Here is a 23,936-nt window from a genome sequence, read left to right as displayed (position 1 = left end):
CTTCAGCAATTACATTGGAAACCTGAGCTGCCCGTCTATCCATCCTCTGTGGAGGTTTGGCACACGGAGGAGGGGCGGGCCGACAGCGCGGTGGGCGGAGTTATCGTCCGCCTGATTCGGTTGGTCGGGAGCGACGTATCCGGAGCCTCTTCCTGGTCTTGTCTGCTCTCTGGGGGTGGGAGAGCCGAGACTGCAGTGTTGTTAGTTTGAACAAAATGGCTGCGAGACCACTGTCAACGAGAGCGCACTGAACGCCTGCCGTGAACCGTCCGGACCCACGCAGAATGTATTTCCCCGGAGTCGTTTCTCACTTCGCATCCGCGGCAGCCAGCCCGTCGCTAGTCGTGCAGCTGGCGACCTGAACTAAACTAAAAGAAAAAAAAAGAAAAAAAACAATTTTATTTTGCACTTTAAAAAAAAAAAACCAAGTTGCTTGAGCTTATTATTATTTTTTTATTTTTTTTATACACGCGTGAAAGTCGTCGGCGAATTTTTAACGCAACCTGCGGGGATTTCTCGGCTCTGCAGAACCTGGAAGCGGCCGCAGCGTCCTCCGGCTGACGTCATCGGTGTTGTTATTGTTGTTATTATTATTTAGCTGCTTTTTTTTTTTTTTTTTTTTTTGTTTTAAAGTCATTGCATTCGTGTTGGGGATTTATTTGTGTTTGTTTCGCCTCCCCGCCCCCTCCCCCTCCTCCGTTATACACCGTGACGTTTTTTTTCACAACCAGACGAGCGTATTTACTAGATTATTATTATTATTATTATTATTATTATAGTTTTTTCTTTTTTTTGCTCAAAGCGTAACTAAATAACCTGCTGTGTGTAGTCGTTGTTTACCAAGAAGCTTCAGCAGCAGTCAAGTCTTGACTATAAGTGCGATCTGAATCTCTGCTCCATCTCTTTACGGGTAACTTTTGAAGAAAAAGAAAGTAAAAACTATAAAAAACAACCTTGGAGAATGCTTTTCTGCACATTTCTTTTTCTGCCATGAACCGACTCTACACTGAAAGCTGCCAAAACTGTGGTTAACGCAAGGTAAGCCTCACATGTATACTTGATGAATGCCACTGATGCTGATCACTGTTTGAAGAAAAAAAAAAAAAAAAATCAAAATCTTAAGTGTTTGCTGCAATGTCATAAATCAATAACGCAAACAAACAAATGTTGGAGCATTGGATTACTCATAGCCTTTCTGCATGCATCCCTGTTACAACCAATTACTACGTCAACACTACAGCAATCAATGTCAAGTGTCACGTAATTAAAACACCCATTAACACCCGACCTGTGCTGTGATCTGCGATTATTGTTCCACAATATTCATGTTGCATATCCTCAGAAATAAGCCTGGCTTTATGGTGTGGCTTTGAAACTGTGTCAAGTCTTTTTATTTATTTATTTAATTTTTTTTAGGGGTGTCCCCTGCAAAAAAAAAAATAAATAAATAGGATCAGTGCTTTATGTGATGTTGGATCAATGAGAAACCCCCTTTAGGAACGACTGATTGATCAGATGTATGCACCCATATGCTGCTTTTGTGGATATTCATTATGGTTGATGACTGAATGTAGTGTGTGCTTATTTGAATGGGGCTTGAAAAATGTTGTGAACTTTTTTTTCTGTTATATCATAGCTCTTTCATGATTGGCTGAGTGGACTGGAACACACTCGGTGCATGTGAGCCATTACAGGCTCTGGAACCGTCTGAGAGAATAGCGTTGCCTTTTTGTTTTCCCCCAACGTTTCTGTCGTTATCAGAAGGTAATGTCGTGGTGGGATCGCACAATACTATAGGATGATTTTTGACAGAGAAGGACCGTATTATGACAGCAGGACGCTTTTGTTTTGTGCCCTGCATGCAGAAGCTGCAGTGTTTCCCTCAGCGTGACACATATTCACCCCGGTTGATCCGTTGTCACTACTCTTTGCTCTTCGGTTCATCCTGTAGCTTTATCGCGTCCTGTATCTTCCCCACTATTATAGTACATTCCGCCAAACTAATTCCAAGTACAATATTAAACATAACTCCCCACCCCGACTTGATGAGAGAGCCGGAGATACTGATTGAACTGTCGCCTTCCATTGCATCCCCCCCTTTCCTGCATCCTGTCCCCAGGCACTGGAGTATAGCTTTTAATATCTCCTCCGCGTGTCTTAATTGAAGTACATAATTTCCCGTTCAATTTCAAACCCTCTTTTTACCCCCCCCTCTCTCTGACATCTCTGTCACCACTGTCTTATCTCTATCGTCACACACCAGTGAGTTGATGAAATGAAAAATGCACACACACACACACACACATTGTACATTTGCAGTCAGATGGGGGAAGACTTGGAGGACAAACACACACATTTACGGAGTCAGTCGTGCCTGTTTGTGTGCACGTCTTGGAATGTAGTCGTGTCGTGTGTTTGTGTCTGAATCAGCCAACGAATGCGCACGTGGAATGCCTGTCGTTTCTGCCATGGGAGTGCTCGACCATTTTATCCGGCTCGAAGCCAACTTGCTAACTGCTGTTGGTTAATGCCCTGCAGTTGCTCAGGTTGTGTGAGCCGCCTCCTGCATACCCTAAGTACCCAGCTGACTCACAGACACACACACACACACACACACACACACACACACACACACACACACACACACACATACACAGACTCCCTGTTCTTACCCAGGGTCAGGGGCCCTCCTCCCTTTCATGCGCACATAGGTCTTTCCAAAAGGCTGAAGAGCCCGCAGTAAGGGGGGGAGGCTGTGAAAAGATGTTGCAGGGGCCCCTGTATGTGAAATGAGTGAACGGGGAGGAATACCATACAGTCAGGCTCACCCTTCCCAGACGTAACTGCTTTAGCACCATAGCTCCCACTGCAGCCACAGCAGGTGGCTTATCTAGAGGGCACTAGGTTAAATATGGGGTGTGTGTGTGTGTATATATAGGCGTTAGGTCACCGGCCCTGGAGGTTACCCCCGAGGCAAGGCGTGTCGTGTTTTGCAATGTCAGATGTGCTTCTCTTTTTGAGCCTTCTGAGAAATGTTTCGTCTACAGAGAGGTATAAAAGGTTTTGGCTTTGTTACCTTTTTTGGTTTGTGAGGGGAATGCATAAATTATCCACGGGGGGGGGGGGGGGTGGAGAAAAAAAGACGAACAGCACGGAATGTCTATGAAGGCACGCCAACATCTGCTAATCCACTCGTAGAAATTGCACAGAACTCTATAAATTATCTGCATCTATAATTGGTTCTTTCTCAGTGCATCAAGACCCAAAATGAGAAATCCAGTCTCTCGCTTGGGCCCAGACTCAATGAATTACATTACTACTTGTGCCATTTTTGGCAGCGCACTTGCAGGAAAAACCCGTAACCCACGTTGGCTCTGCATCCAACCAGGCTGTAGGCTGTTGGCATCTAGACATTGTTTTGATTGGAGTGTATTATTACAGAGCCACGAGGACAAACCCTGGCAGTAACTCCACCCGCAGGTCCTTATCACCGAGGAGGAAGAGGGGGGGGGTCATTTGTTTAAAAGGAAACTGAAAGTCGGCTCGTCTGACCCTTTATAGTCAAAATATGACCTCAGGCTGCTTGTCTTATGTCACTGTATCCCCAGGTACACAGTGTTGGTTCTTCTGTTTTTAATTTTTAATTCTACACAGTAGTTAGTCTATTTGCCCTGAGGACTGCAATTCCAAATAAACAAAGTTCTCTCCATCTCCCCCCCCCACCCCCGTCAGACATTTTGTGTTTGCTCTGGTTAAATCCCACTTAGTTGTGCTCTGGGAAAGTGGCTTGTGTCGTCTATCCCTGTTTCCCATGGTCATTGACCTTAGCCCAGGTCTGTCCGTGGTAGTCACTGAGCCGGTGATTATGTGGCTTTTCAAACAACTGGCACAGGTCTGATAGATAACGCGCTTAACACTGCCGCAGGGTGCTGCTGCAGTAGGGGTGGGAGGGGGGTGGTGGTGGTGGTGGTGGTGGGGTGGTGGTGGTGGGGGGGAGGCGTTGACAGTGGAATCAGCTGGATTCAATGGGAGGCTGCCAAAAGCTGTCACCTTCTTCCTCCCCTCCGTGGGTGGTTGTGGTTGTAGTATTCCTAGTTTGATGGACATCACCCTGAAAGAAGACAGCATCAATCTGTCATCAATAATTCCATGTGCCCAGATTGACATTTTCTGTAAGAGGTGTTTTTTGTTTTTTTTTGCATGTACGCCATTAGAGACTGGGTCTACACGGTTTATGCAACCTGCGTTCTGACACTAATCTGCTTTGGAATGAGATGGTGATCTCTTGTTTTGATCGTCTTAATCTTATCTTCTAAAGTAGACACTTCCAAGTGTGTCAGTGTGCAAAGCTGCATTCACTTTTTTTTTTAATGTGGTAAAATAATGAAGAGTTCTTCAGAGGAAGGTTTAAAGCGTAGTCTCAGTCCCATGTGAAGGGCGGCCACCAGGTTTGTGCATGTGACCAGTAGTCCGTTTGACCTCCTGCTCCAGTGCATTATTATGTCGTATACAGGGCTTTTGCACGGAAGAGCTATAGCAGAGTTGTAACCAAAGAGTCCGATGTGTGTGTCGGGGGTCCGTGTAACACCCACCATCTTGTCCGGCTTGTGTGCCACTGGAAAGCCAGGCCCGGGATGGAAGCAGGGGGTGGGGAAAGCCAAACTGGAACTGGCTAGCCGCTGCCTGTGAGTCTTGGCAGGGGTCCAGGGGAATGTTCAATGTGCCCGAGGTTCGGTGGGGGCCCCCCGTTTCCCTCCCTGTGCTCCATGTCGGCTAATTGGAGGGACGTGGAGAGAAGGAGAGGGCCCGTCACATGGAGGATAACAGAGAATATGCAGGAATACAGTGGTCCCTTTTTCCTGCTCCAAACCGGCATTAGACAGCCTAACTCGTTACGTAAAAGGACTTAGTCCCCACAGCACTTCCAGAGCCTTCTGTTACGGCTACGTGAAAAGCACTAGCGTGGTCATAGCATGGCTCGGGTCGTTCTTTGCTGTCTTGGGAATGTTTTAATATCAAAATCAACTTGAGTACAATCAATGAAGTTCAAGTGTTTTTATTCAGTTTGTGTGTTTGGATTGTTAGAGCACATTTTCAGGACTTACAGCTAGGAATTACAAACATGTTTTCTTGTGATGTTTGAGTTGTGACCTTGTTAAATTGCGGGCGGATTGAGTTTTAATAACAGTTAGAGGTGTACATAACCTAACTCATGTCGATTAAGACACAGAATATCTGAGGATACTAAAGAATATATTAAGTGAGCTGTCAGCACGATGCATCATCATATTGTACCTTCTTTTCTAATGTTTTGATACCAACATTGCTGCAGTTGTATTATCTGTATTTTAAGAACTATGTCATAATGCACATCTGCAGGATATAAGATCTTGAGAGTGTAGATCTAAGGATGCCGATTCTCAGTAGTACAAAAAAAAAAAAGCAACATTTTTGCACAAGAAACGTGCCCAAGCTAGCTTTTCCCTGGTATTTCTACAGCTTCACGGTGGGGGGGCTGTTACTTCCATCTGTCTCCCTGCTTTTCCATATCCTCACCTCTGTCCTCCTAGGCCATTTCCGAGTCAGTGTTATTGCTTACGCTGTTGACAGCCAGGGATTTGTTGACTGACATTTATATGGACCTATATGGTTAGCTGCAGCCTGATACACTGTGGGCTGAATGCTGATCAAACTACAGTTAGAATCACAAACAGAGCAATCAAAGCTCTCTGTGGTCCTGATATAAAGCTCAATGAATGAGTGTAAATTAAGAGGTGCTCAGTTTTCGTCTTCGGTTAAAAAAAAAATGTAGAGAAACTTAAGGTTAATCGTTGTATTCACGCTAATAGCACCTCATAACTATCCAGACCTGTTTTTTTCTCTCCTCTCTGCCTTTATGCTGCCAGGCGGCGACACAGATTAAAACAAATATGCAAAAGACGCGGGCACATGCAGACCACATTTACTTCGTCTCGTAAACACAAAGCAGTCACAAGTAAAGACAAACGTACACGCCGACGCACTCGGCTTGACAGCTTCTCCTTGAATTCAATAAGCTTTAGCTGCGGCGCTGGCAGGGAGCAGGCCTGCTTGGTCTTGTGCATTGTGCTGTTTTTCCCTATTTAATGAGCTGCCATCATTTTTTTTTTTTTTTTTTTTAAAGTTTCATATCGACTTGGCAGAGGAAGCAGGCAAGACACCGAGAGCTAATTTTCTGGTGAGGGAGGCAGACCTGCGTTATAAATAACAGCTTTGAGGTTTGCCTCCCTCACCATCTGATTCTTTGACTCTCTCGCTCTCTCTCTCCATCGCACGTCGCCCTTCATCGCTGCTCTCCACCCACCCGTTTTGCCCTCAATCAGTCCCTCGTCTACAGATTCCAACAACCGAGAATATTTCTGCCACAGTTCATTGAGCAGGTCCGGCCTTTTAGCAATACCGTGTGCTTTATATCTCCAAAAGCTGCTCCCTCCACCTGCTGAAAGCGTAGCCGGCACGCACTGAGCGGCCCGATGAGGCTGTTGGCGTAGAACCGCGGGAGAGACGGTAACGTGCACGACAGCGTTGTTCTTGCTCTCTTATCAACTGTGGAATTTACAGGCTTGTCCTCCGTCCGCCCCCCCCCCTTCGAGTAAACACGAATGCACACCCACACACAGTTTTGGGGAGCGGTTGAGGTCGGTAGCAGGTTTTGAAGAATTATTCCCCCAGGTAGGGATGATAATGTTCCTGCCTAATAAGGCTCCGGAGAGCCCTGTGGCTTCTCTAACGCCACAGGAATGGGCGGCTGGCTGAATGGTGATGTTGCCGTGGAGTGGATTCACCACATTCTGTAGCCACAGACCTGACCGTATTACTTTTTTTTTATTTTTTTTCGCTGAGAGAGGAAAGTCTCCCCCCCCCCCCCCCCCCCCGTTCTTTGTGATTGGTGTTGTGTCTGCGGTTGATCCGACAGCCTTTCAGAACACGTGAAGCTGCATGTTTCCCTTCCAGACCCCTTCCCCCCTTCGTGTTCTCTCCCCATGTCTCTCTCTTTGTCTCGCTCAATCTGCACACGAGTGCAGCTCTTTTCTACTCTTTCCCATTTGTTCTATTTTTCTATCACCCCTGCACGGTTTTCCCCAACACCTCTCGCTTTTTCTGCATCTCTAGATACCAGCGATCAAGGTGCACGGATATATCGGTTCCTCTTTCTCTAACCCCCTCCCCTCCCCTCCCCTCGTCTGCCAGCCTCAATAGTGCTATGTTCCGTTTTTTGTTTCCCCCCCCCCCCCCCAACTCCTCCATTTCTCCGGCGAGGATTCTTTCTCTCTCTTTTCCCTCTTCCAGCACAGTCTCGCTTCTTTCTCTCCGTGTGCCCTGTCTGGTTCTCCGGCGGCTGTCGTTCTTAATTGGTGTTGCTCTGCGTCTGCTTTCATCCTCCGCCTGTTTTTTTCCCCCGTCCTCTCATCCCCCTCCAACCCCCCACCCCACCCCATCCTCATCTCATCTGCTCTTCTCCTCCTCCTCCCACCTCCCTCTCCTCTGCATCCTTGGCAGAAAAAGACAGGCATCAGACAGACCGCCTCCTGCCTGTGTACATCAAGCTTCCCTGTGTGAGCCTGTGTGTTTTTATGGGACTGTGTGTGTGTGTGTGTGTGTGTGTGTGTGTGTGTGTGTGTGTGTGTGTGTGTGTGTGTGTGTGTTTGTGTGTGTGTGTGTGTGTGTGTGTGTGTGTGTGTGTGTGTGTGTGTGTGTGTGTGTGTGTGTGTGTGTGTGTGTGTGGGTTTATAGCCTCCTCGTTCTTGTACAGTGTGTTCCTGTTGTCATGCCTCCTTCTCTATAGCTTAAGCCCTATAGTCCCAGGATATGGAACTCTTTTGTGCAGCACAGGAAGAGAGGATACTGCCCCATAATGCAGCTTCTGCATTGATTTCCCGGTGGCCACAGTTTTGGGATGTTTTTCCTACTCAAGTCAGTATTCGTAAGAAAAGTCAGTAAAGCTGGGCTCAGACTACAGGAGTTTTGGAACGATTTTTTCCCGATTCATACCTCCCGACATGCTGTAAAGAAGTCAGATCTGGGAACTTGGTCGGTACCGTTTTTGACCCAGATTTTCTGATATTGAGAGGGGCTTAAAGATCCCACCTTAAACCTCAAGGTTTCCTAGACTCATCAGTCCGAAAGCAACTGCCAGCTGTGCATACATTTGCAACTTTGCTCGTTGGACAACTCACAGCTGCATCTTGGACATATCCTAGAGCTAGCGAACATGATCCACGTTCAAACAACTATGCATTTGCTGGGAAGCATATCATTATTTATTTTAACTGAGGCTAGCCTTTGGTTCTAGTATTTATAGTAAGTTAGGCTAAATGTACCACAGAGCTATCTTTGCATTCATTTCTATCTTCATTGGTTGAGGTGACCTAAGCCTCTTTAATGTAACTAAGAGACTGAATGACACTCTAATGCTTTGTAGGTCAGCAACCTAAAAACAGGACATATTTTGCCTAATTGCAGTGTCATACTGTCAGTGAGGTTGAACCTGATGCTGGATGGCAGCACAGGGACACCCCTGGGTCATTGCTGAGGAGGTGCTGGTGTCAGCAGTACTGAGTGAGAGGGAGGGAGACAGGGAGAGGCAGGTAAGGTTATATGTGGGGCAAAGGAGGTCAGGAGGGAGGCTAAGTTTGGCTCTGGCTACGTCAGCCCAAAGGACAACTGTTTCCTACCAGGCTGCTGCCAACGTGACAGTGAATAACAAAAAAACAACCATTTAACTGTAGGCCTTCCATAGTGTATTGACATCTTTGGAATGAGATAAATAATAAACGTTCAGTTGTGCGTCTATGGTGATTTTGTTGTAGTATTTGTACCCCCGTCCTCTGTGACAGCAGCAGCAGTTGTAACCAGATAGGGTAGATCTGCTATCATCTAGGGGGTAAAAGGTCAGACTGCCAGGATGACACATAGCACAGAGGCTCTGGCTTCATCCACACTGATAGGTTTTTGTTTTAAAACGTAAAACTTTTGCTTCGTTTACGCACTAATCTGGTGTTTTTTTATGAACCCAAAAAAGGACACTTTTGAAAACGATGCTGACCCCAATATAGCTTGGCGGCTGTGGCACATGAGGTAGAGCGCTTGTCCCGTAACCACAAGGTTGGTGGTTCAAACCCCTCTACCGGCAACATGCCGAGGTGTCCTTGAGCGAGACACCTAACCCGAAGTTGCTCCCCGGGCGCTTCATTGCAGCCCACTGCTCCTCCGGGATGGGTTAAATGCAGAGAAATAATTTCCCCGTTGTGGGACTAATAAAGGATTGATTATTATTATTATTATTAAACTATGAAAAATGAGTTTTTCAGACTATGACACGGACACTCACGTTCACTTCCTGATTTGATCTCATCAGTCATGTGGTGTCTTTCTCTGATTCGTCACACCCCTATAACGTGATCATTATCCGTAAGAAAACAAATAACATCAGCTACGTCCACCAATTCAACATGGATAACTCATTTCGGGCTTTGCTAACCTTGTCTATGCTAGCAGCTGTTATCCAGAAATATTTCATTTCATAACGCAAAGTAAAGGGGGGAAAGCTATTATTGGAGTGATTTGCAACCATATGTGTCTGGCGGTGTTATCAATTTGCCTCCTGTTATGCATCAGCATGCGAATGCCCAGTGTACGTGAATGGTCACGTGATACGCATTTTCAGGTGTCACAGTATGGACAGAGATGGTTTCTAAATGCTTGTGTGCACGGCGATCAGAGAGATCAAAACAGAGTATTAATGTGTTGGCCTCTGTCACTAGCAACTGATGGCGACATAAAAATCTAGCACACAGTGTTAAAAGCAAGAGCCAGTTTCTTTCAACTTGTATCCCCCATTTCTTCCTCCCCCTCTCTTCCTCTGCCTCTCTGCCCAACACATCATTTGAGCTCCTATTTATTACCTTAGGGCTGCCTTCCCCCTAGCTGCTGAGATAGCACAATGACACACCACACACAAACACACACACATACACACCCACACACACACACACCTTTAGTCCTCAGTATGAAAAATAGGACTGTGTAAATGTAAGAGGGATAGGGGGAGAGAAAGAGAGTATTAGGGAGCAATGAAATGGGGGACAGAGAGTGAAGAAGAGACAATCCAGATTGGGCAAAAAAAACACAGTATAAGGATGGTGGAATTAGCAAGCTAGCAGCTCCATTGCTAATATCAATAGAAAGCTGTCTGCTTTAATGGTCTCACTGTTGTCTACTGTCTCTCTTTCTTTCTCTCCCCGGTGGCCATAGAGACATAACCCCACCATCAGGGAGTCTCTGAGAGGCTCATCCTGTCTTTTTGATGGACAGCTCCCTCCCCCTGCCAGTGGGAAGCACAGTGGGAGGCGGGCCTTTCATTAATCTTCTGTTATGAGCGTAATGGTTCATTCATGCATTCAGAATTTGATTCATTTCCAGGCCCTGTGTTGGGCAGTTTTTCGGCACAACATAAGGGCTTCAACTAAGGATTTTTGTTATCGATTAATCCATCAGTCATACTCATAATAATATAAAACTTGAACCAGTAAATATTTGACATTTTTAAATAAATAAATGACTATGAATTGTCAGACCACATTTGAATGTCATCATTTAGCTATTACTCGAGCACAGTCCGTTGTTAGTTGAGATGATCAACTAAGAACTGTTTAAAAAAAAAAAAAAAAGGACTCTCCTAGACAAATTGTCAGGATTGTCACACACAGTAAAGATTTTGCGAGAACGTCATGTCCTTGCAGTTTACGCGGATGAAGTACAACGGCTTATTGTACAAGGCCTGTGTGTGTGTGTGTGTGTGTGTGTGTGTGTGTGTGTGTGTGTGTGTGTGTGTGTGTGTGTGTGTGTGTGTGTGTGTGTGTGTGTGTGTGTGTGTGTGTGTGTGTGTGTGTGTGTGTGTGTGTGTGTGTGTGTGTGTGTGTGTGTGTACATGCAGTCTTAGCTGGACGGCCAACAAATTGGAATTGACCATCATTTTACACCGGTATGAAGATGATCGATTGTGTTTGCACATTTTGGTGAGTGGTGTCATTGATTTGATATGACATAATCTGGTTTATAGATTAGTGTCCATTGCACTTAGTGAAGACTAAACACACACACACACATTCAGTCCCTCTGGCCCTGCTCATGCCTCTTAATAGTTTCCAGGAGCTGTCACTAAAGCTGAGCCAAAGGAAAGACGGGCCGAAAAGAAGCACTTAGTTTCCCTGGACCCTCGGGCTAGCTATCTAGCTAGTTTTGACTTGCGCCCACTGGAAACAGATCTCTAAAAAAAAAAAAAAAAAGATATATATACCTTGTATCTCAGCCTGTTGGCCTTTGCGTTGACGTCCTCTCAGTCCGTTTAATCCCTTGCCTTTTTATCCTCTCGCCATTTCCTGCTGTCTTTAAACCAGCTCTTTACACTTCACTCCTAATGTTCACTCTCTCTACCTTCCTCTCTATTTATCTCTCTCCAACTCATGTGCCTTTTGATGGGACATGGGCCTCCATAACAGTAATAATCATAAAATAAAATGATAGACAGTAAGTGTTTGAGCTGAGTACTAGCCCTTCATGTTTCATTCATTACTCCCTCTCTTTCCTTTCTTTTTTTTGGGCAGCTGAGAGAAGCTAGCGACAGAAGAAAGAGAACCATTTGATGGAAGAAAGGAAAAAGAAAAAACAAGAAGAAAAGACCAAGACCGACGTCGCTCAGAGAAAGGTGATGATGCACATGTTCACACACAGCACACCTATTAAATAAACCGTGCATAATTATTTTGAGTTTACCAGCAAGCGCTTAAACTTGGCACTGTTCGTGTGTGTGTCTGATACAGTTAGTGTTAAACCCTTTCTAATCAATGGCTTCTATTAAAATCAATAGCATAACAACTGACTTCAACAGCTGAAACAAGACACTTGTCACAGGGGAGGCTTTGTCACTTTACCCAGCAACACTAGCCTCTTTCCTGTCGTATAAAGTCTATCATTTGGCATGACGCTCTTGATTTTGTTACAGTTTTGAATAAAGTTCCTAATTCCATTTTCTCTGTCTTCTCTCCTGCAGGCTGCCGATCAGAAACCCAAAGGTGAGTGTCATGATAAAGTTAAATGCAGCCTCTCATCTACCCCATTTTCTAAAATTACACACCAAGCACTGATATGCATTAATCAGCTCTGATTAACAGCACACTGACCCGTTAAGACCCCCCCCACACACACACACACACACACACACACACACACACACACACACACACACACACACACACACACACACACACATTATTCATGCATTACACACACACGTAGCATTTAGCATTCTCGTACACAGATGGACACACACGTTTTGCACATGCATGCAGAATCCTGTCGTTTGACTCTTTGTTTCTCAAGACGCACGCACGCACACACGCACGCACGCACGCGCACAGCCGAGCAAATACAGTGGAGTCTAATGCAGAGCGATGCAGAGTGACGCCCAGTGCGCCCGCAGCACCAGGCAGTGAAGCGTGAGGGCACCCAGACAGCACACTGAGTGTTGTGTGGCTAAAGAGGGGTGGGGGGGAGGGGGTCGGAGGAAGAGTGGAATAAAAGAATGGCATAGAGTTAGGCTGAAACACAGAGAGAGAGAGAGAGAGAGAGAGTGAAACTGAAACTGAAAGAACAGTGTCCTCGCATGCCCTTGATGTCGTAACATGCTCAGATAGATCTTAAGGGAACACTGCTGTGAAATTACACTTGAAATGTTTACAAAACATCTAGAAATGCCTCTGCTTTCCTCGGTAGCTTTAAATATATGGAAATAGTTGCATCTATGAATCTTTCTTTAGAAATATATATTAATACATTCAAAATAAATGAATGACTGTGTGAACCAGGTCCTAGGCAGAAGATGTTTGAGTCCATATCTCCTCCATCTTTCGCCCTTTCCTCTTCCTACTGTCCCGTGTCTTTAAGTCCTGAATTTTCTTTCACCTTGGCCTGTACTGATTATCACACATAGCTTCCTACTTTGTTGTCATTTCACCTCTGAATTTACAGTTGGATATAATGCAATTACTGCAAAATGCTTGAGATATGTTTTTGCATGATTGCGTTGGGATGAAGATGATACGGAATGTGAGCTAGGTGGCTACCTTTTAAATCCTCCTTGTGTGTCTGCTAGCGCTCTTGCCTATCCTCCCACAGTGCAACAACAGCTTGGCCATCTGGGTGTAGCTGTTGGGCCTTTCAACAAAGGTCACCACCGCTTGCCTTGAACTATGACCTGTCTATTTGATTGGCCTCCCTGTGTTTCATTAGCCTGACTGTGAGCTTGGCCTATTATCCAAGTTTCAAAGCCTCCGCACAAAGCTAGCTGCTTCTGATTTGAATACACATTTAATGCAACTGTTCTTGTGCTTGAGCAATTAAGATGGAAATATATTCACACCACTCCAAGCTTCATTATAATTCAGTCTAAAATCTGTGTGCTATATCTGTATAGTACTCTTACAAGGGTCCTTGTCACAAATAGAAGTTGGGAGAGCAACAGAGAACTTAAGGAGAGAACAAGAATATTTTACTGTGTAGAGCTTCTGTTTTGTTTTATTTTACCGTTTTTTTTACACAGTGCAGATTTGCTGAGCATGAATGCTCGTTTCCAGGAACACCCTGCATCACACTCGCAAAGTTTACATTCACACCTGGAAGCTGTCTTTTACAACCACAGTCTTATCTGCTGGCCCCTGCACAGCTGTACTTGTAACAGTTGGGGTTTAAAGGCCTTGCTCAACGGTATGTTGGTGGTGTTCGTCTACTCAGACTGTCGACTGAGTGATGGCTTGTGAGTTTATGTTCTAGTTTGTGGTTTTCTGGAAATGCACATGCCCCAAAGTATGATATGGGCAACAATAGATGACAAACACTGAGCTGGGGCCTCTGCATAGAGCTCTGTGTCTTTTTCTGTATGTTTGTATGCATACATTTGTAGCAAAGGGTGCAGCCAAAGTATTAATACGGTGTTTTTTTTTTTTAAATTGGTTTTGCTCTGTAAAGCAGCACGTTGGAACTGAAATGAATGAGCAGACACTAGGTATCTTCCCCGGTGGTGCTCTGACGTGCCCCGTGCTGCAGCTGCACCATATTGCATGGTTCACTGACTTTTTTGGAGGTCATGTGACTGACTTTTGTTCTAGTTTGGCTGTAGTACATGTCATCTGTGGTTTTTATTTGTTTGTGATCCATATGCCTCTGCATTGTTTTCACTAAACATAACATATTCATTGTTTCATTTCATTAGAGCCAAAACAATTATCAGAGCCTTTATACTTTATGACTGCAGTGTGTGACGTGTGCATGCGTCACTGACAGGAGCAGCAAAGGAAATGCCAAGAGTCAAGAGAGGAAATATTCAAAACTCTGCCTGTGAGAGAGGCCCAAGAATAGGGGAACAGCTAAGAACGATAAAGAGGAAAGAGGAAAGGAGAGTAAGAAAGAGTGTAGATGGGCTTTCTGGTGCCAGATAAAAGCAAAAAAAAAAAACGATGGAAGGAAGGAAAGAAAGTAATGAAGCAGTGAGCACTTTAGACGACTGCCAAAAATGACTGTCGGGAGACAATGGCGGTGCTGATCTAGAATAGGGCTAATGACATGGACATTTGTTTTATGGTATGTTTAATGAGAGATGGAGCGAGAAAAGGGACATAGAATGAGAAACTAATTGTGTGTATGTTAGCGGGCACTCATGCAAACAGAAAGATAAAGAAAATAGGCAGGAAGCAGGCCTGTTTGATGACTAATCATTCAGTGAGCCATCAGGACCTCTGAGTTTTGCTCACTACCTCCCATCGGCAATATCTCTTAAAAGGAAGGTGGCATCCACCGGAGTGAGTTGAGTTTTCATGCGTGACTTTAAATAATAGAGGTGTGTGTGTGTGTGTGTGTGTGTGTATGCAGGCCGGGAGAAAATCAGTATGCGGTAGTGATTTGTGTCTTTCCATCCATATCGGTGAATTTTAGCCTTCCTTATACACTCTCAGAAATTCATAGACACATGCACATTGCACAGCACCTCCCCCCACCCTCAGCGCCTTTCCTCTGCTTTGCTCTCCGCGGGCCTCCCTCGGTCCCAGGCATTTCAATTTGTCTGCGGTAATCGATCTCGGCCTGGCGTGCGTTCATATGTATGAAAATGAGATAAAGCTTCGGCGCGGCGGAATTAACTCCTCTGCCCCCCATTAGGCATGGAGCTTCGCCGAACGCAGGGTTCCAGGAGGCAGGGTCCCTCTGCCCCAGAGCCCATCCCATTCTCCCCCCCCACACACACACACACACACTCCCCCCCACACACACACACACACACACACACACACACACACACACACACAGGCTGGACCTCTGATGCAGGGCCCTCCCTCCCCGGTCCCCATTACCTCGGAGGGATGCTGATTATTCACCCCCAGCACACACGCAGCTTCATCACAATCTCTGCCACCACTGCAATCACAATCAGTCAGTTTGACTGCTCCACACACCTGACAAAAACATGCCAAGACACACACACACACACACACACACACACACACACTGCGTGAGGAGTATCTGAAAAGCGAGTATCTACCGAGCAATAATGAAAGATGTGCATTCCTCCCTTCAGCGAACTGGAGCCTTTCAATCTACTCTTTAATCTACATTTTGGAATTGCAAAGCAGCAAAGGCCATAATATGTGCATTCCCACGCATAAATGTTATTCAATCTAGCAGGAAGTTAAACAAACGCACTTCATGAAACAGGTGGCTGCAGAAAGTCACAATAAAACCACAGTGCGTCTGTGGCGTTCCCCCACCCCGATAATCAGAAAGTCTGAAATCAACATTTTTGCTTCTCACGCGTTTTTTTCCCCCACTGCTGAATGGTTGCAGAAGAAATGCGACGCCTGTCACTGCCTCTTCCCCCGACTTTCCTCCTCACCCTCCAGTTTCTCTTTCGATACGATGCTCGGCCCCGGCTACCACATCTGAGGAGAAACGCATTTACACGGTGTCACAGCGGCGATAGCGCCATTATGTTCTTTTCAAAGCGGCGAGAGGCGCTCCACAAACACGAGCGCTTCCGTATCATTCCGCGTTGGATTAATTCGCAATTTCACATGCTATTAATTGCGTCAACACTTTTGAAAAGGGAATTTCATGAATCACAATCTAATTAGAGGCTAATTTGCTTTAGCATGCGGGCTGCTTTTCTCTCTTTTTTATAAACACTCAATGAATTAATAGTGAATAGCTTGTGAATTACATCCTGTGGATTTATGACTGCCAAGCATAATTGTTTTCCTCTACTCCTCACCACCCCCACCCCCAGTGTGCGCACCCGGCATGCATGTCAAGTGCGAGAGGAGAGTGAGGGATGGAGGGGGGGGGAGACAGGGGGCAGATAGAGAGAGAGAGAGAGAGAGAGGAAACGAGAGGGGCGCGCACAAACTCAAACAATGCTCTCTGCGTACTCGTTGTTGTATGATCACTCACAAGCTGCTGACAAGGGAGCCCATTTGGTGTCTCTTTCCCCTCCCCCATCACCTCCTCTCCCCCCCCCCCCCCAACAGTGAGCCGCTTCATGTCAAATATCGGGGCAGATTAATAGGATGTAGCTCAACGGATATGAATGACAGTTCAGCCTGCGCTTTGATGCAAAGGTGTTCACATATATGTGTGCATCCGAGGGGTTCAAAGACTGCATAAAGGGCTCCTCTCACTCTTCCCTCTGGCCATTTTGGAAAAGCAGTTAGAAAAAAAAAATGAAATGTCCAGACACCACATTATTCTACCAGAATTTGACCCTAATGAGATTATTTTTTCTATTAATTGCATACAGCGTATGAATATAATGCCGTGAAATATTTATCACGTTATGAACACATACATGATCATTCACATTGGGACTGCAAATGAGTGGTGCTCCCCATTTGCCCACTGTGTTCCATGTGGTCTAATGACCCTAGGGCTCTTACTGTGGGAGACCACATCTTTAGCCCTTAACATGTTTAAGATGCCACGCATCATGATACATATCTATCAAGTTCAAATCACCTCACTCTCCTCAGGCAGTCGCTACCCTCAGGCACTGACCTCGGACGGAGGTGCAGTATAATCCATTTAAGCGAGTTAGCTACTTTAAGGGCTAAAAAAAGCATGAAAAAAAAAAAGGGTCCGTTGGGGCAACTCATAATCTTAACAGGCCGTAGAGGCACAGCTGAGATGAACAACCGAGAAAAAGAGCTTGGCATTGAAAAGGAAGAAGGGGGTTCACTAATTAGAGAGAGAGGGTGGAAGAGGTCACCGGAGGCACGGGAGGAGGTCACGAGGCAAACGGAGGTGCGTAAGGCAACTGTCAGTCCCTATAGCAACGGCCCCCCCCGTTATAGGAAGGGTGAGGGGTGAGAAATGTTTGCCTTTTTATTTTGTGTGTGAGTGAGGGTGTTTCTGTTCTTCCCCGCTAATACTGACAGATGGGACCCCGTAGAGACACACCCACTTGACCCTCCCTCGTGCGACACATACATTGGCCTTCTGTGACAAAAAAAAAAAAAAAAAAAAACCTCTCGCTTACCGAGTCAAAAAGTGTCACTGCAGAAGAGAATATGGTCGCCAATATTGTAGATGAAGACTATTTAATAGTGTGATGACTTTTTTTATAGAAGGGGAGGCTTTGACAGAGAATTTATCGGAAAGAAATGAGAAGCATGATACGGAGAACACCGTCAACTCTGTTCATACTCGTATTGTTAATCTATTTGTGCCTCTGCCTCCTGATTGTTTTGATGCGATTTCTTGGACTAAACCCTGGTGGACCTTGTCCCACTACCATCACACGTAGGCTGGGACAAGCTTCTTTATCTCATGAGCTAAAAGAAAACATTGATCCGCACCATCGAGCACCTCTTTAAAATCACTACAGCAGCATGTGTACAATTGTTGTACACAGACAAACAAACAAGCTGTATTTCCCTTTCCATACATCTTAGCTCTTATTGGATCAAGAAATGCACCATTGTGTGTGGCATATAGGTCTGTGTGTTGTACTCCCCCCCCGCCCACCCCCTTCTATAAACATGGCTGCATAATAAAGTGGCTCTGCAGACAATAGACAGAAGAGATGTGGGAACCTGCGCCGCCTGGCACTGGGGCTCAGGGAACCAATCACAGTTGTTCTTTACGATAACAGATACCCCACCATCTTGGCTGCTATGCCTTTTATATGGATTATTAACTCTATATCTGATTTCTTTATGCATTTGCCTTGTATGCCCCCCCCCCCCCTTCATCTATGCTCACTTGCTCTCTATCTGTACGCAGTTGCTCTTTCTCTCGCTCTCTCTCATAGTGTGTAATTAACCATTTAGTGTGACGAAGGGCTATAATTAAAAGTTTGGTGCAAGGTTGCAGAGAGCACCTCAGCTGGAGGGTTTAATGGAATTTACAGTGCACTTGATACAAAATGCAAATTGAATTGGCTCTTCTTTTCAACTACAATTAGAGGTATCAAGGCCACAACCGCATTAAAGGCTAAATTTGGTTTTCGCAACACCTCTCTCGCTCCGCTGTAACTCAAATACGTCTGTATTTACCTCTGTCAGCGGAGTTGTTAAAATGATTATTTGCCTCTGTTTTTTTGTCTATTGCCATCATGTATTGGTTTCTTATCAACATGATATCTAACAGTTACCAATGTCTGATGTAGTTTGACAGATTGCTTGTAGTCAAACATTTTTTTCTGTCTCATTTCTTCATCACTTTTGTGGTCAGAGGATGATTACTGATCATTTGTGAGCCCGTGATCTGTATTTATTTTTTAAGCTTCCGGTAAATTGATATTTATGAAATATGTTTGATATTATAAACTTTTAATATATGGTTCTAGAAATATAATTCACCCACAGGAAGGGCTTAATAAGCAGAGAAACCCTGTTAGTCATCCAGTTGAATTACATTAAGCTTGCAACTTCACTAATGTACTGTGTGGTTCTTATTGCCTCTCCCTGGCAGCGAGTGTAACCAGCAACATACTCTTCACTTTCCTCATTTCATCTTTTATAGACACATTCTCTGATCTAAGGGGTTTCCCCACGTTTCTCTAATATGTTCCTTAGTATTCTTTTTCTGCAACCCCCACCTCTTCAAAAGCACTTACCCATCCATCATGGATTAAGAAACGCGTCTCAGGAAATGTATTTATGTTTGTTTAGGGCAGAGAGGAGCTGTGTCTCTCACAAGTACTTTTCTTCTCCAGTTTTTCCATCTCATTTGTGTGTGTGTGTGTGTGTGTGTGTGTGTGTGTGTGTGTGTGTGTGTGTGTGTGTGTGTGTGTGTGTGTGTGTGTGTGTGTGTGTGTGTGTGTGTGTGTGTGTGTGTGTTAGTCTGCATACACACAGTGCTACTTCACAGGAGAACATCAATTCTCACTGATCCACTTGTTAAATACAGATTAAACCATAGATGGCTACACATTACCCAGCTGGATAGTGTTATAGCAGCACTTTTCATGAAAAGCGACAGATCAATTTAGCTTATTTTTATGTTGCGAGCACAGAATAATGTAATTGAATAGGTTTGTGACAATGTGGTTTTAAGTGTATTAGGAGTATGTTAGAAATGGATGTCATCGCTTGTGCTGCAGAAATGACATGTGGTCTGCACCAGAAGAGAGTTGCAGCATGGATACACCCTTGTTACTACGACAACGCAGACACAGTATGAAGCTGCAGGGTTTGCATGAGCTAAGGGACTTGTGTGTCTGTGTTCTGGGTTCATCTGGCTCCACTAGGACTAAGGGTCTGGAGCTCTGGAAGATCCGTGTGTGTGCGTGTGCGTGTGTGTGTGTGAATAGCAAGGACAAAATTTGCTCTACGTAGAAAAAATGGTTGTAGTTGGAAAAGATGAGAGGAATAGAATTAGGAAGCATGAGCAGTGTGGAGGAGAGAATTTTGGAGTGGGGGAGACGGAGGACTGGAAACATGGAACTGGCAAGCTGAGGAGACAAAAACAAGACAAGGGGATAAAAAAGAGAGGGAAACATAAAAGATGAAGGATCACGATGGGTAAAGGCCAAGACGGAGACAGCGAGCAAGAGCAATGGAGTTATGGAGCAGCCCGCTGATGGAAAGACAGAAGGGGGGGGGTAGGGAGAACAGTGAGGAAAAGGGGGCAGGGCAGCGTGTATTCACCCGTCCTGCTGTCTGATTGGTCGAGGCAGCGTCAGGCGGGCCGAGATGGATTTAATCAGAGATGTGCGTCACCAGCTGCAATTCCAAGCCAACAGCCAGCCAGATACCGCTGGAGGGGGCAGTCTCTCTCTCTCTGTCTCTCTCTCTCTCTCTCTCTCTCTCTCTCTCTCTCTCTCTCTCTCTCTCTCTCTCTCTCTCTCTCTCCTCTCCCCCTCCCCCTCTATGGGGGTGCAAGCAACTGCGAATACGTCTTGTTTAGTGTGTCGTATTTTTAATGGTTTTTTTTTTGAGTAGAGGCAGCACGTGTTTGTGCCCGTGTGGAAGTGAGTGAGTCTGTGGAGGGCGTCCATCAATAGAAGGAAACAAGGTTGTGCCTCCAAATACTTCACTAAATATGTAGTTCCCTCCACGTAGGGGGTCTTTATTTTTGGAGTTTGATCAATTGTAGTTTTCTACACATCCCTGCCGTTTCTGTGTGTCAGCAGGTAGGCAGCCGTCCGGATTAGTGCTGTGCTCACTGAGAGGGGCCTCTGTTTTTCAGCTTTCAGACGGGCTCTTGGCAGGCACAGTGAATACCTTTTGCTCTCTGAATGCACTTCCTCCAGTGTGGCAGTTTTGGCCTGTGTGTGTGTGTGTGTGTGTGTGTGTGTGTGTGTGTGTGTGCGTGTCACTTTGTGGTTTACTGCCAGCACTGCAGTACAGCTCTACTGTAGGAACAGTTCTCACACTGGACAAAGTGAAGCTTTAATGAACAAATTATTTCCATGCCATCAATTTCCCACTATTTCTTGTCTCTCTCTCTCTCTCTCTCCCTCCTCCCTTGAGTGAAGGCAGTCTCAGCTGTTGTTGTAGAACAGCAATATCTATCCAGGGAAAAAGTATAGGGAAAAAAACATTTTACCCATGGTCCAAGAAACTGCAATACGAGGCGGCTCTCGGGTCACTAGCAATTGGCAGCCGTAATGAAAGCGGCCGTTTGTGAGCAGCAGGGAACTCTCAAGTAAAGTAGTGCCATGCTGGATCTAGTTCACGTTCCTCATAGGCACATACAGACACAGACCCACACCGTCCTCCTCCTTCAGCTTCCTCGGTAGGAACCATTCGGTGTCAGACAGCATTTTCTTCCCTCAGCACCCTGGAGAGGGAACTTTAGCCAAGCCAATCTGTTTGGTTGCTAGCCGTCCAGGTCCTGCTAATAATAACAGAACCTCGGACTAACACTCAATTAGATGGCTGGCCGGTCACAGCAACCACAGGGAAAGGGTCAAGCTGAGGCCAAACCAGCAGGGAAAGGTGCGTGTGAGTGTTACTGATTTTCTGTGTGTGTGTTTGTGTGTGTGTGTTTGTGTGTGTGTGTGTTTAATGAAGAGGAAAGGAGGTGTCTCCATGTGTTTGTGTGTGCCGGTGTTCAGTCAGCAGAAAAAAATATGACCTTTTCATAGAGAGTGCGTCTGGGCCAGTAACATATGTTCGACAAAAGGCTGCATGAGGCAGTTCATTTAAAGGGACAGTCCACACCGACGTGCAGGGCGTACAAAAAGATACAATTATTCACACCTGCCGAGTACAATACATAAAATAGAACGCACAAACCTAGAGACTTCATGAACATTTGTCTGTTGCACATTCTTCCCGGCAAAATGGACCGTTTCATCACATACTGTTGTAATATACCTGGGCAATGTACACATATTATATTGATATTGTGACGTGAGACTAGATATCTTCTTAGATTTTGTGTATCGTAATATGTCATAAGTGTTGTCTTTTCCTGGTTTTAAAGGCTGCATTACAGTAAAGTGATGTTATTTTCTAAACTTCCCAGACTGTTGAAGCTGTTTTATAATTTGCCTAATTGCACTTAGTCCATTATATCCACATTACTGATGGTTATTTACCTAAAATCTTATTGTGTACATATTTTGTAAAAGCCCCGATAGTTAACCGTACATATCGTCGCCATATCGAGGTATTTATTACTATTATAAAGTAATATTATAACATTTAAAAAACATGATTTTGGTTACCAAGGATTTGATTAAACTGGACTAATATTCTGGAAAACCTGACTTACTTTCAACAGTCTTTTCAACTGCAGGGTTAACTTCACCCCTCCTCCCCAAAAATTATTTTCAGCCACTCTTTGTTTTGTCCCCGGTTGTAATCTGTCAGTTCTACCTAGCCAAATATGATTTTGGTAATATAAGGGTCTAATTTTGAGTTAACCCAGACATTAACACCTTGCTACCTGCATGTGTCTCTCTGTGTGCCTGTGTGCTGTATCTATCCAGTGCCAGAGCCTGCTCCCACTAAGCCCAGTCCCGGCCCGTCCCACCACCTCCGCCCCGCCAGCCCTACGCTGCCCCTCTCCTCCTCCTCCTCTTCTTCTTCTGGCAATGGCAAGCGCGCCTCCTCCAGTAGCCAACTCCCGAACCAGACTCCCCCTCAGCAGCAGTGCCAGTTGTCCTCTGCCAGTGCTCGCTACCCGCCCAGAGAGGTGCCCCCGCGCTTCCGCCAGCAGGAGCACAAGCAGCTACTGAAGAGAGGCCAGCCACTGCCCGCAGGAGCCCTCAGCGCTCTCACCCTCTCCTCTTCCTCCTCCTCCTCTGCGCACTCATCATCTTACTCTTCTTCGACTACCAGCAGCACTTCCCCAAACTCTGCCACGTCCACTGCGAGCAAACGCCACCCAGGTTTGTGTAAATACAGTTTAAAAAAACCCAACTCCCCTCCATAATATTCCTCATTTGATTTTTATAATTTAACACTTTTGTGGTGCTGTGTTCAAATTGTTTCACCCTTTAAACGTCGTTCTGATTTTGTTCAGATTTTGTTGTCATTTTAGTGTATGTCGGCTGTTTTCAGACTGCGTGTTATATTTCACTCGATGAGCTTATTAAGGCATCCTTTAAATCTAACACTCTGCTTCCACCTTAGTTACACTCACTTTAATTTACCACATTTTGTGAGACAAATCAAAAAAAAAATTCAAGATCCCACAGGTTCATTTCAGGGTTTGTTTTCAGTTTGGCTTTGCACAGATACGGCAGTGTGCAAAGCAGCATTGACAGATTTACAGCACTGTAAGCATCATAAATTACAGCGATAATAATTGTAGTTTAACGGCACACCCTTCCTGTCATTTTTAAATGATGTCGAGATACAGCTCTTATAAGGTGTGGGTTGGCTGACCAATTTAAAGCCAAATTAGAATTTAAGACTGAAGTCTAAGCTGTTTCCCATCGGCTGCTACCCTTACTTTCCATTTCTTTGGGCTCCTGAAATGAATCTGATAGCTGTACGCTCGTTTCCCACCATGATATTAGTGTGCAAGTCTGGATACATGTCCTTCTTACATTGGCAATAATAATAAAAGCCAGATTCTTTCCAAGCCTTGGAAAAATCTTGTTTAGATGTTTAGCCTAAGTCAGAAGAACATGGTTAAGTTCTCTAAGCCTCTGCATGCTCTTTTGCTTGACTCACAGGAATACACACACACACACACACACACACACACACACACACACACACACACACACACACACACACACACACACACACACACACACACACACACACACACACGCAGACTCTCAGACCTCTGTAGCCAGCGGTAAGCTTTTAATGAACTCACCGGTGGCCACTAAGATCACTAATACTGAACCTGCCTCAAGGTGCTCATTGTGCAGCTGCTTGTGTGTATTTCTA

The 23,936-nt window shown here is 45.2% G+C and overlaps 1 protein-coding gene across 1 annotated transcript in view; it reads left to right on the top strand.

The window, feature by feature from the left end:
• Positions 1–815: 815 nt before the first annotated feature.
• Positions 816–23,936, top strand: part of tnrc6c2 (trinucleotide repeat containing adaptor 6C2) — a 49,979-nt gene continuing 26,858 nt past the window's right edge. Inside the window, exons 1-4 of the mRNA XM_054604601.1 lie at positions 816–1,038; positions 11,646–11,746; positions 12,092–12,113; positions 22,520–22,921. Of these exons, the coding sequence (XP_054460576.1) occupies positions 11,684–11,746; positions 12,092–12,113; positions 22,520–22,921 (487 nt within the window). The 5' untranslated portion in view covers positions 816–1,038; positions 11,646–11,683. The remainder of the gene's footprint in view (positions 1,039–11,645; positions 11,747–12,091; positions 12,114–22,519; positions 22,922–23,936) is intronic.

Source organism: Anoplopoma fimbria, chromosome 9 (assembly GCF_027596085.1).
Source record: "Anoplopoma fimbria isolate UVic2021 breed Golden Eagle Sablefish chromosome 9, Afim_UVic_2022, whole genome shotgun sequence".
NCBI lineage: Eukaryota > Metazoa > Chordata > Actinopteri > Perciformes > Anoplopomatidae > Anoplopoma > Anoplopoma fimbria.
The sequence above is the reverse complement of the archived record's forward strand: the minus strand, read 5'-3'. Positions and strand labels throughout refer to the sequence as shown.